The 13,221-nt window shown below is 42.7% G+C and overlaps 1 protein-coding gene across 1 annotated transcript in view; it reads right to left on the bottom strand.

Moving 5' to 3' along the window:
* Window positions 1-2: 2 nt before the first annotated feature.
* The window catches only part of ZNF541 (zinc finger protein 541), a 32,912-nt gene continuing 19,693 nt past the window's right edge, over window positions 3-13,221 (bottom strand). The window contains exons 8-16 of the mRNA XM_054999654.1: window positions 10,679-11,012; window positions 9,619-9,682; window positions 5,616-5,758; window positions 5,370-5,473; window positions 4,371-4,446; window positions 2,023-2,111; window positions 1,659-1,799; window positions 454-635; window positions 3-158 (exon numbers count right to left, since the gene is read on the bottom strand). Coding sequence (XP_054855629.1) covers window positions 8-158; window positions 454-635; window positions 1,659-1,799; window positions 2,023-2,111; window positions 4,371-4,446; window positions 5,370-5,473; window positions 5,616-5,758; window positions 9,619-9,682; window positions 10,679-11,012 — 1,284 coding nt within the window. The 3' untranslated portion in view covers window positions 3-7. The remainder of the gene's footprint in view (window positions 159-453; window positions 636-1,658; window positions 1,800-2,022; window positions 2,112-4,370; window positions 4,447-5,369; window positions 5,474-5,615; window positions 5,759-9,618; window positions 9,683-10,678; window positions 11,013-13,221) is intronic.

Here is a 13,221-nt window from a genome sequence, read left to right as displayed (position 1 = left end):
TTCCCAGTTACCACTGGATAAAGTCCATGTCCAAGTTTCTTTCTTCCTTCTTTGGCTCGTTCTTCAGGTGCCACTTAATCTTTATAATTGGATCCATCTGCTCTTGCAGGCGATGGCGTTTCATGTGAGCGTTCCGGCTTTTTATCTTGTCAAACACTCTAGATATAGATGGGAGACAAAGGCCAAATTTTTTTTAGTGCTCTTAAGTGAGATGCTACAGGAATGTGAGCTACACTCACACACATACTCTTCCAATTCAGGAATCCATTATAATTAGAATGGAATCCCTCCTTCTCCCCTAAGCTTTTCTGATTCACACGGAAAGTAAGACTGATAGGAGATACAGCAAAGTTTCTCAACAGACTGCCAGTGAGATGAGGAGGGAAAGAGAACATTCATTTGTCAGTACACAATAGGCCTACTACAATAGCACAGGAAACCAAGGGAGAATACCTTGAACATTCTTTACAGGGGAACACACCCTGACTGCCTGTGCTCATGGGCCTGTCTGGAGTTTCCTTCAGGCTGCTGGTCGGACTGAGGGTGCCCTGGGCAGCTTTTTTGTAAATCCTTGGCTTTAGCTTGTTCTCCTGTTTAGGCAGCTGGCAGTGTCTTTTCTTTGGGCTGCATGCAGTCTGAAAGTCAGGAAACACCTGTTTTTAAAATTATTATTAAAATTACTCTTGGCACAGACAATAAGGCGTTCTAAGGTTAATTCGGAAGTCCCAAACGCTCTCACAGTAGCAAAACAGAAAATAAAAACGAACAAAATAACTGGTAGCATGATAGGGTGGACGCAGGGCTTTTTTTTCCAGGGGGAACGCGGGGGAACAGAGTTCCGGAACCTCTTGAAAATGGTCACGTGGCTGGTGGCCCCACCCCCTCTTCTCCAGACAGAGGGGAGTTGAGATTGCCACGCCAGTGCGGAGGGCAATCTCCCCTCTGTCTGGAGATCCGGGGGCGGGGCCACCAGCCATGTGACCATTTTCTCCGAGGGCAACCCACTGAGTTCCACCACCTCTTTTCCCAGAAAAAAAGCCCTGGGTGGACAGGATAGGCTTGATGGTGCTTGCTGTGAACTTGGTAATGCACCTGCGTTGCCATGCACTCTTGATGCTGTGCATGTACAAGTTATGCCTCCAAAAGGCTGCAGCATTTACGTGAGATGAACAGGGCAGTCCTTAGGATGGGGGTGGGGTGGGGGCCAGATGAGCGAATGCAGCAGAGATCCTGTCCCCATTAAAAAAACTGCTGTACCAGCGCAACAGCTACCCTCACGTACCCAAAATACCCCAATATAATAGAGAATGTTGAATGCTGCATGCCTCGAATGTACAGGATTAGATGCAGTTCTCTCTCTCACACACACACACACACAAAGAAAAAAATCCAGCAGAACAAAAACCATTGTGTCTTTTCACAGCCCAAACAACTGAGAAGACACATTTATTGCAAAATTATTTTTGCAGACAAAGTCTATCTCAACAGACACATGAAATGGAAACATGAAATATAGAAAATGTCTCCTCCAAGATAACTTGTTGCACAAACCCCACCGTTCATAAAGGCGAGGGTGCACTGGGGGAGTAGGAAAAAGGAAAAGAATCTTTACATCAGCACACTTAACCTCAGCCAGATACCCAACAATCTTTCTCTACCTTTTCTTCCTCCATCTCTACCTCATCCTGCTCTCTCTTGGACCTCTTTTCTACCACTTGTGAGCGACTGCAGTCAAATTTCAATATTTTTTTCCAGTTATAGTAGTACTCAACACACTGGGAAACAGTCTTAGTTTGTATCTATTAAAGCAGGAGGGAGAGGGGGAAAAAAAAGGAAAATTCAAAGTGAATACACAAGGGGCAGCAAATTATCCATCTTGTGAAATGCAGCAATCTGAACTTGTTTCTTCTGGCTGCCGACACAGTGCAATCCTAAACAGAATTACACCTTTTCAAGTCCACCGTCATCAATGGGTTTAGAAAAGGCTTGACTCTGCTCAGGATTGCACTGGGGAGGTCTTACCTTCTTCTTTATCACGTAAAAGTCTTTCTTGTGCATGCCAAAGGCCTTCTTAAACAACTGTTTCTCAGCAGGAGTCCATAAATGTGAACCTGTAGTGGCAACAAAAGATACATTATCAGAATAAGCCATCTGCTTAATGGACCACTGACCTTGCAAAATTAAAATCTGTACTGCCCTCTTTTGCCTGCTTTCTTCCATTTGAGAAACTGACTTGGTAACGACTTTGTCAATATGTTCAGGAACATTTTTTTTAGAACATCTATAGTTTTTTAATTTTCGTATTTATTACAAAGATTAATAACACAGATCGCTGCATCACAATAAAGAAAGCAGTAGTAAAAAGCAAGTATGTTATTAATCATACCAGTAGTAATGTTTCATTTCCTGTAAATTTATCTGGTAATTGATGATCTTCCCCACCTCTGCCAAAGAGCTAGCTAGCTTTGTAATTTCTGCTATTTTCCACATTTTAAAAATGCACTCATATAGCTTTGTTGATCACATGTTCCTCTGAACACCCTTACAATACATTCTAAATCGCATTGCTCAATTTCCTCTTTTAAATTACAAAGGGGGGAAATGTTACTGGATCTTGTTGGTCGTTCATAACCCGTGATATCCTCAATAAACTCTTTCCAGAAAGTGTGAACTCTGGGGCATATTGCCACTAAAGCAAATAAAATCAGCTGCTTTTAAAAGAAAGCGATGACCTGATGTGAACTGAACAGAGTAACTCTGCAGCCCTGAAAGGCAAAGCTGCACAAAGAGCAGCGAGCGTTCTCATGTTCGGCATTCTTTTCCCAGTGGGTGTCACTACATCTTGTAGCAGCGACACTAGGAGGTTTTCTGCAGGGCTTTTGGGGGGCAATAAATAAATATGCATTAATGTCTCAGTAGGCATGCACGATCCTTTCAAGCAAAAGGGAAATCAGAACCACGCCATTACCTATTGGTACATAGCAAGTTTCAGAACTGCTTTAAATGTCCTTCCTGAACACTGTATTTTCCTTGTTTACATCTGAATTTTACATGATTACGTCACACCCTGTCCCTCCTGCATTTCAGGGGCCTCTAACCCTGGTGTTTTCCTTTTTTCTTCATAAATGCAAATATATAATATATGCCAAGCAAGGATCCACACCTCATACCCCTGATGAAGTGGGCTCTAGGCCACACAAACATTTGATAGAATAAAATGCAGTTTGCCTTTTACGGGTCACAAAGCTCTTGCTTTTTTTTTTTAATGATCCTTTATATGGATTATATACGTGCCCTGAAACATATGCAGGTTGAAAAAAGGTTGCAATCCTGTCTACACAAGCCTAAGCATGTTTACTCAGAAATAAGCCTGCTCTGCAGGGAGAGCGGAATATAAATATAATAATACATAAATAAATAAGTAAGTTCTATATCAATGGAAGCATCTTCCTAGGCATGGAGGACAGGTCTATCAGGGAGTCTCTCTACATAAGACACCTCGGCATGTGTTGGTCAGGTGTAGGGAGATGCAAAGTTAGCCAGGAAGTGTAGTTTAAAAAGACAGAGCCCATAGAAATCCCTCCTCAGAGGGTTTGTCAATTTCAACTTCGCCTCCCCCCCTAAATGCTCTTGTCAATTTCACCTGTCCAGTCTGAAACTGTGCGGGAGGGCAGCAAGGAATGGAAATGGGCTAGAGCGTCTTCCCAGAGCCGGGCTTGGACCTGGAGAGGTTATAATGGGTTGAAGTTTCCCTTCTGGCATTTCACAGCCCCTTCACACAGCTCCAGTGTATAGCAACGCTTTTGCCCTGCCGCCGGCTATCTTTTTAAACTACCCTTCCCAGCTACCACTGCATCTCCCGGTGTGTTCTTCACGTGTGAGCTGTCTCCTGTAGAGAGACTCAGTGACTGCTGGCCATGGTGACTAAAGGGAACCTCCACATTCAGAGGACTGCAGAAAACAGAGCCTGAAGGCGACATCAGGGAAGGCCCCAGCCTGTACATCCTGTTGTCAGCCCTGGTTGGACACTGTGTGAGACGGGATGTTGGACTAGATAAACAACTGATCTGATCCAGCAAGGCTCTTCTTGGGTCGATCAAGGTGGGTAGCCGTCTTAGTCTGTCTGCAGCAATAGAAAAGAAAGATCAAGAGCCCAGTAGCACTCGTAAGACTAAAGACTATCAAATTTTTTAGAAGGGTATTATATTCTTAGGTGCTGGGCTTACAGCCACATGCCTCCTCAACTTACACTCTCACACCACAAAGTCACAGCTTGCTAAATTCTCATGGATTTCGGGGAGTATAATGGTTACTGATGTTCACATCTTTAGAAACCTAGACCATCCCACTTTTTACTTATATACGTTTACCTGAGTAATGATAGTTAGCGAGCGGATGGCATGGAGGCTTCTGCGGTCCTTGGAGTAACAGCATATTCAGCGCCTCCTGGAAATGTTTAAGGAAGTCATCTTAACTCTCTCCAAGGAGAAACTCTGGGTTGGTGAGTGGGGTGGACAGAGAGAAGACCTCCCACTAATTGTATTTGGAGAGAGCCAGTCTCATTAGGTGACTTCTTCCCACGGTCTCGGGAAAGTATTTTATAGGAGGCAGAATTTTTTTTTCTGCACAAGATGCTGAAAAGGACTTCCACTTCCTCAAGCTGCCAGGGCACGTGAGCTGATGCTGGTGCTGCTCTGGCAGTGCAGAATAGCGACACACAAACAATTCTGTGCTGACATTCCTTTGGCCTCTATGCTGAAGTTGGCACAGAATGATTGTGTGTGTATGGATCCTGTGGTCTGGTTGTGTACTATTATGCCACTGTTTATGGTGGGCCAGTACTAAATGACAGACAGCCTCAGTTCCAATAAATCAGGGCTGTCGATGGATTAGAACCTTTTTCTACAACTGACTTTTTAAAACACCAAGTAAGAGATTAGCGGACTGAATTACATCTTCAGATTTCAAACCTCAGTGACGGGGCTTCCTCCAGGATTCTGAAGAAGGCATCTCTTAGGAGTGCTAGCTTACAATTTAATAAATAAAAATCTACTTTGTTTATTTTCATCAAACCTGACAGCACGAGATATTCTCCAGTGGCACATAAGGGAGAGAATGGCTTTAAAGAAACATGCAAACAAGTTCAAGTCCTAGCAGTATTGTGAAAGATACAGATTTACAAGAAAAATCAACATGTGTTCCCACTGAAGAGTGTCAGCTTCTATCGCTCTTGTTGTTAGAGAAAAAGCCTAAGCATTTACAGCAAATGTCATGAAGCTTGAAAAACAGTTCCACCAATATTCTCAATGGTATAATGAAAAACAAGGCTTTTAGACTATTTTGTCTCAAATTAATTTACAACATCTTACCAAAACGTTTCCCTGGGCTTCATGAAGACAGTGCACAGCTAATTCTAGGTTGGTCCCTCCCCCTGGCATTGCGCTGGAGCAGGCCAATTTTAAGAGATCCGTTACTGCAAGTGAGATTTAAAAAACACACACACATTAACAAACTTTGTGCTGGAAGTTTAAAAATGCAACCGTACGAAAGAAAAGGAAAACAAGTTGCGGTGATTGGGGAGGGGTGGACCTTAGGAGAAAAAGATGCCAACGTACCTCTTTTCTGTGTTTCCTTGTTGGCTGCAATGTCTCCCCACGGCTTCCACACTAACGACGCTGGATGTTCATAATTATCCAACAAAGATCTGTCTTGCAGATCGGGTATCTCTGCCTGAAAACGACTTCCAATGTTGATATGCCTGAAATAACAGGAGAAAGGAGGGGATAAAATTAAATGGCCACCAATAACAAGTCACAGGGGGGAAGGCAGGCTCAAAATAAGTAAGGTTATGGATATTCACTGGGCTACAGTTTCATGTTAAATTGTTTCTACATTAAGGGGAGCCCTGTGAAGCCGAAAACAGACTGTCTCTGTGAAGCTTTTATTTATTTATTTATTTCATTGGATTTTTTAAAAATCTGCCCTCCTCGTGAACGGGCTCAGAGCGGATTACAACATGAATAAATCGTTACAATAAAAGCAACATTAAAATCATAAATTTGTGGGGGGAAACCCAAGTTGCCCAACCTCCATCCAGAAACATTCCATGAGATGGAAACAGGCAGAAAATATTAATATCCCAGTGCTTGAAGCAAAGCAACAGCCACTATTAATAGCCACTGAGTAAGAAAAGAAATAAAAGAGTATTTTCATTCACCCCTAGTTCGCTAGATGTCTGGGGGCAGCTTAATACGGATCTCTAATGAGATGGTCAAAAGCGAAGATGAGGGCAAAGGCGTTGATAAATGAGCAGACAGGGCTGGTTAAGGGATTTTTGATTTCTCTGTCTGACATCCTTCATCTCTCCAGAATATTCAGAAACTTCTTTTTAAAAAAGCAGCTTCCCTAAGAAATGAAATTGACTAGAGCAAAATCTGCACAATCTGATCTAAACAATTTCCCCACTCTGTTGATTAGCATTGGGGGGGGGGCGTGGCTGCAGCAGGACAAAGAAGAATAAAACTCCCTGCCCCAATCAACCAGGCTTCAACAAAGCCCCTTCCCATCAAATCGGTACATCTATCAAGCTACAACGGCTCTCTATGCTTCCCAGTGGTGTTAATTGTGTTTTCACCCTACTGTATCCAACACTGATGGTAGTCTGCCTTCACCATAGGAATTTCAGGTCAAACCTATTTAAAAAAAAACCTCTTCAGCATTTTATCTTACGGGCAGTCAACAGTAAGATTCTGCTTTCTAACCCTGCTACAGGTGATTTTTTTAACTAGGAATGTTTTGCCCACATGCTGCAGTCTTTTTACTGCTATACCAGCAGGGCAGACTCCTTGGCATTTACACACTTGCTATACAGCCTCTCTGTGCCTAGTCTTATGCCAGGAACAGCCTCCCTAATCTTTCCATATTTGCTCTCTTCTTTAAAATCTATCCGCTTTTATTATTTTATTTTTTTTAAAAAAAGCTTACCCTTGTCTATCTATAATTTGACTATGTCTTGTTACCCATGAACCATCCTATAGCCTCCATGCAGGAATTTTGTCATTATACATTTTTACAGATATATCAAATACATCACAAAAGCTGGGGGGACAGATTAACCAGTTGACTTACTGGGCTGTAGCACAAGGCTGCATAAGTATAAAGGGAATTAAGTGTCTGGGGATACTTCTGCAGCATCTTGCCCTTGAATATAGGCCACACACCCAAACTTCGTGTCCCACCAACTGTCCCGAAGAACACCAGAGCCAAATATAAGATATAGCCAATGAGAAGAACTATGGTGCTAAAGACTGAAGTCTTTTTACAAGATTAATTACAAGGATCTTGTTCGTCCCATTTTTTTTTTTTTTGCAATTGTAATATGGTAGGCAAATCAAAAGATCCCTTGTAAACGGATGGATAAACACCTAACCACTTCTACTGCTTAAGAAACTGCAACGAGTGTTTAAAATTCTTTGCTTTTTGTTCAAGTCATGCTGTTCCTCACATGAACCTGAGACAAAACAGGGCATCCGCCGACCCAACCAGAAGTATAATCATTTAGCCACAAACAGTAATCTCACTAGATGGGTGATTCATAAGAAATGTATACAGTGTAAAGTGTCAACTGCATCTGGTAATAAATGATTCTATCTCACATGATGCCTTGAGATACCAGCTAAACCTCAACAGTTCATTTGACAAGAGGGTTATCTTTTGTTTGTTGGCACTCTCTGTGGCTGAGAGGCCATTCCTCCTAATCTTCTGTCAGAGAGATCCTTAAAGTTCAAGAGTTCTTCTTCCTCAGACTACATTTCTCATTCCCATCAGCTTACTGCAAAGCATTTATTGGTCGCCCTTAACCTACTTGCCCTTGGATAACTATACGGCTGGGCCAGCAATTAAAGGCATCCCCTCAGCCACTAAGAATGCTGGTGGGTTGAATTTCTCTAAACCGGTTCAGGTGGAAAGGCGGAGATGCAGACTTTTACCACGAAGGGCATTTAAGAGATACTAGGGTAGGAAGAGAAAGAAGGCACCAACGACTCATAGGGACTGCAACACTTTTCTACAACTTCACTCTAGCCTGGAAGGTGGCTTTCTATCTCAACATGGCTGACCTGGCCACCTGGACCCATGCTATGGTTACATCAAGGCTTGACTATTATAATGCTCTATACATAGGTCTCCTGTCTAAGTTGACTAGGAGGCTACAGTTGGTGCAACACGTTGCAGATCAGCTGTTATCAGGAGTGAGCAGAAGCATGAATATCACTCCCATCCTGCAGTCACTCCATTGGCTACCTATCAGTTACCGTGCTCAGTTTAAAGTTTTGGCTATCACATGCAAACCTCTTGATGGCCTCGGTCCAGTATAGCTATGGGACTACTTCTCTCCCTATATTCCTCCACAGCAGCTTCTCTCATCTGAACAGGGTCTCCGGCAGGTGCCACCCTGCACATGGGTGAAATCACCAGCTGCCTGTACACGTACACTCTCTATGGTGGCCCCTGCCCTGCGGAACGGCCTGCCTGAGGAAGTCAGGAAAGCCCCCACTCTCCCGGCCTTCTGCAAATGATGCAAAACTGAATTATTCAAAAGGGCTTTTTACGCAGATAGGAGGGGCTATATTGTAGGGAGATGATCTCAAAGAGATGTTTCAGTAACGAGTTAGAGACCACAGACTTCACCACTATGTTGCTTTAAATATGTGCTCCTAAGTACTGTTGCTTTAAGTATGACGCTACTGCATAGTTCTATGTTGCCTAATGTCAGTCATAGAATTGCTTATGCTCATTTCAGCATTTCTTCAACTCTGTATTGGATTTTTGCTAATATTGTGTCTGTAAACTTGCATTTATTTACCCTCTGGCATTGTTAATTGAAATGTCCTTGATATTGACTGTGCTAATCTCACTCTATGTAACCCGCCTTGAGTCTCAATGAGAAAGATGGAATATAAATGACAGAAATTAAAAATAAAATAAGTAAGTTAAGTGACGAAGTTTTCCTGAATTTAAAACAGATCCAAAGTTAATAAATATATATTCTGATGAATTAGTGTGCCTTCATTTGGGAAAGCTGGCCCTGTATTTTCATTACACCAAAGGCCACTTCACATATTTAGATAGCTCCCAGGAGGCATCCATTTGTTTGGATCCCTGGAAATACAAGTGAATATATTACAAATTGTATTGTCGAAGGCTTTCACGGCCGGAGAACAATGGTTGTTGTGGGTTTTCCGGGCTGTATTGCTGTGGTCTTGGCATTGTAGTTCCTGACGTTTCGCCAGCAGCTGCTGCTGGCGAAATGCCAAGACCACGGCAATACAGCCCGGAAAACCCACAACAACCATCATATTACAAATTGTTTCTCTGGCAGCATATGACCTCACACATCCAACAACTTAAGTCAGTTTGCCTTTTAATTGTTCTCCACACTGCCTGTTTAAAACAGAACAGGAGATACACACAATGCTGACAGCTTTAGCAAAGAATTTGCTTCCCCACCTTGTACTGAAGAAGTTGAGCAACCAGGAAACAAAAGATCTATCCTGTCAACATATGTAGGTAAGATATCACGCTATTATTTTTTTTCAATATCATCACCTCCTCACTTACGGTTCAATACTGATTTTGGTGGTATCTTTTGCAAGAGAGAACAAAAGGGTTCCATCCATGCCATCTAAAATTCAATGCAAACAACAATAACATATTAGAAAATGCAATGAAAACTGTAGAATGTTGCTCAGGCTCTTCCAGTTTGGTGAGAGCTAGTTTGGTGTAGTGGTTAAGAGCACAGGACTCTAATCTGGAGAGCCAGGTTTGATTCCTCACTCCTCCACTTGAAGCCAGCTGGGTGACCTTGGGCTAGTCACAGCTCTCTCAGCCCCACCCACCTCACAGGGTGATTATTGTTGTGGAGATAATAACAACATGAGTGGGTGTTAAGTTTTCTGAAGGGCGGTATATAAATCAAATGTTGTTGTTGTTGTTGTTATTCCTCTTAGCCTCTTGTTGCTCACTCATTTAACACACCTCAGTGCCATGTTTTGGAGCTTCCCTTGAACTAGGTGGAACTAATTAGGGAAGCATAGGAAATTTTTTCTCCTAAAGTCTTCAGATTGGAACATTCAGAAATACTTTCAATCCCTCTTTTGCCTGTAGATCACATGCTGCTATCATGAACTCTGAGGCAGCTGCAACTTTTAAACAAGATGATCCAAAAACAGCGGCAGAAGCACGATTACACAGCCAGCTCCCCCCCAGAACTGTCACCTCTTCTTACCAAGAACAGATCAAAACAGAGATTCCTATTTGGAATGGTCTGTCTTCTCCCCCTTTCCAGACAGTGATGGATTCCACCTGGGAGAATTCCAAGTCTCCCTTCCAGCAGCGACAGCTAACAGATAATGACCCTGATAACAATGGCTGGACTCTGAATATATAATCAAGCCCACAAAATGTGTAATTAAAAAACAAATCCCATAAAAATCACAAGCAGTTGACCGGTCAGTAAGGCACAACTGCTTGTATGTCAATCCAGAAACCCTCCATGCTGATTTTTATAAGCAGGGCTAAACGGCTTCTCCTCCATAAGCATAAAAGTGTTGTGACAATTCTGGGCCAGGAAAGCAGCCATTGCTATCCATTCATTATTAAAGAGGATTGTTTTCATTACCTAGAACAGAGGTGTACATCTTGGATGAACCAGTGTTTGCAGAGGAAGAGCACAGAGCGTTGAAATAAAGCCCTGATCCCTCACGGATGGGGCTGAGCATTGGAGGAGGTGTATATGGAGAACACTGAACCAAGTCTTGAAGGATGTGGTCCATAAGGAAGACAGGCGAGCGAAGGTTACTCTGGTAGCATCTTCCGGTGCCAGGCTGTTTCTCACTGCAGATTGGGGCTGGAGGTGGAATAAACAGTGACTTTGGACAGATCTGCCTCTTCCTCTTCTTTTGTGGTATATCTTTCTGAAGACTGTTACCATCCCAACTTTCCTTCTCATCAACCTGAAAAGACAGGTGCAGGCGGTGAGATTTTAAATTGTTTCCTGGTGGCAAAAAGGGGGGAATTAAGCACACCACTTGAATTTAGTTCCTCCACTGGATCCAGATAGTTTCTGATGGAAAGCCATGTTGAATCCAGTGTGCTTAAGTGACACACACACACACACACCCATCCCATCCTCTGAGAACACTCTCTTGCGCACAAACTCAAGATGACATAACACACACACTCTATACTGTAAACCTTGTATCAGTTTTACACTGCATTAACTGTTGTGACTTGTCCTAAAAAATCTTAAGAATTGTAGTTTGGGGAGCATGCTGTTAAGTGTCCCTTACAACCCCTCTCTTAACTACAATTACCACAACTCTGCTCCAGAGCAGAGGCCGAGAGACAAAGCTATAAACTGAGATACAACCTACTCGTTTCTGCTAAGGTAGCCTTAAGTGAGCCATTCTCTCCCAGCCCTGATAATAATATTGACCCACCTTAGAGAGCTGTCACAAAAATAGCAAGGTAGTGTATATCAAGTGTCTTAAACACTCTAAAAGTACTACATAAATGTTAAGTATTATTATCAGTAACAGAAAATCTGTACTGAAAAATATCCTCACGAGAAAAGTGTTTGTGGTAGTGTCCTCAACTGGAACAATTAATCCTCCCTGAACAACATCCTTCCACTCTCTACATCAGACAGGCCAACCCCCATGCAAAAGAATAGTTGGACATGAATCTGAAATTAAAAATCACAGTACTCAGAAACCAGTAGGAGGACGTTTTAATCTTCCAGAAAAATAGCAAAGAGTCCAGTAGCACCTTTTAAGACTAACCAATTTTATTGTAGCATTGTCTTGCCATGCCTCTGACGAAGAGAGCCGTGGTTCTCGAAAGCTTATGCTACAATAAAGGTGGTTAGGATGCATCTGACGAAGAGAGCTGTGGTTCTCGAAAGCTTGACAATGCATCTGACAAAGAGAGCTGTGGCTCTTGAAAGCTTATGCTACAATTAAGTGGGTTAGTCTTAAAGGTGCTACTGGACTCTTTGCTATTTTGCTACTGCAGACTAACACGGCTAACTCCTCTTAATCTCCCAGGGCATTTCACTTGTGATTTAAGAGCAGCAGTTCTCCTATACAGAAGCTTCAAGGGAGATTGGGAATGGGAAACTCCCAAAGAAGAATTCATTAAGTTCAAGACAATGGAACCTCCAGGGATGAATAGGGGTACAGAATTCTTATCACAGATGCTAATTTTTTTGCATTTCCCACCTCTATGCATATCTCCTTGCTCAAATCAAGCGGGTTACATTTTGACTCTTCTTGGTAATACCCCTCCCACCTTCTGACCTGGAGAGAAGGGCTGATGGATCTTCACTCGTTTGTATCCGACAAAGTCAGCTTTGACTCAAGAAAGGTTTTATCCTAGAAAATTTTGTTGGTCTTTTAAGGTGCTACTGGACTTGAATTTTAATCCCCTTGAAAAAAGTCTAAACATGTTTCAGAAACACTTAAGGGTATTATCTAATCATTCTGGCCAACTTTCGAAGGTTCTGATTAAGGTAAATTGAGGATTTCTTTTTAAAAAATCATAATTGCTCCTGCAGGTGCGCTACCCTGGCACAGGGCAAAATCAACTGACGCCCATTCACATGCATTCTTCGTGGTGGTCCCCACTCCCCACCCTATGGAACGGCCTGCCTGAGAAGATCAGCCCCCCATTCTCCTGGCTTTCTGCAAACAATGCAAAACTGAGAGCCAAGCTACAAGTGACGCCTGACACAGGTTGGACACTTGTCAGCTTCCCTCAAGTTTTGATGGGAAATGTAGGCATCCTGGTCTTGCAGCTGTAATGGAGAGCCAAGCTGTAAAAACAGGACGCCTACATTTCCCATCAAAACTTGAGGGAAGCTGACAAGTGTCCAGCCTGTGTCAGGCGTCACTTGTAGCTTGGCTCTGAATTACTCAAGAGGGCTTTTTGACTTAGATAGGTGGGCTGTGCTATGGAGGGGTGGTCTCAAACAGATGCTTCACTAAAGAGAAAGGGATCATAGACTTCACTACTACGAACTCTCTGTTGCTATAAGTATGATCCTACTGGGTAGTTCTATGTTGTTCAACGTCAGTCTTACTGTTACTTAGGCTCTGTTGCAGCATTTCTTCAACTCTGTATTGGAATTTTCCTGATGTTATGTCCTTGTAAATATGCATTTAT

The sequence above is a fragment of the Eublepharis macularius genome, chromosome 15 (assembly GCF_028583425.1).
Source record: "Eublepharis macularius isolate TG4126 chromosome 15, MPM_Emac_v1.0, whole genome shotgun sequence".
NCBI classification, from domain to species: domain Eukaryota; kingdom Metazoa; phylum Chordata; class Lepidosauria; order Squamata; family Eublepharidae; genus Eublepharis; species Eublepharis macularius.
The sequence above is the reverse complement of the archived record's forward strand: the minus strand, read 5'-3'. Positions and strand labels throughout refer to the sequence as shown.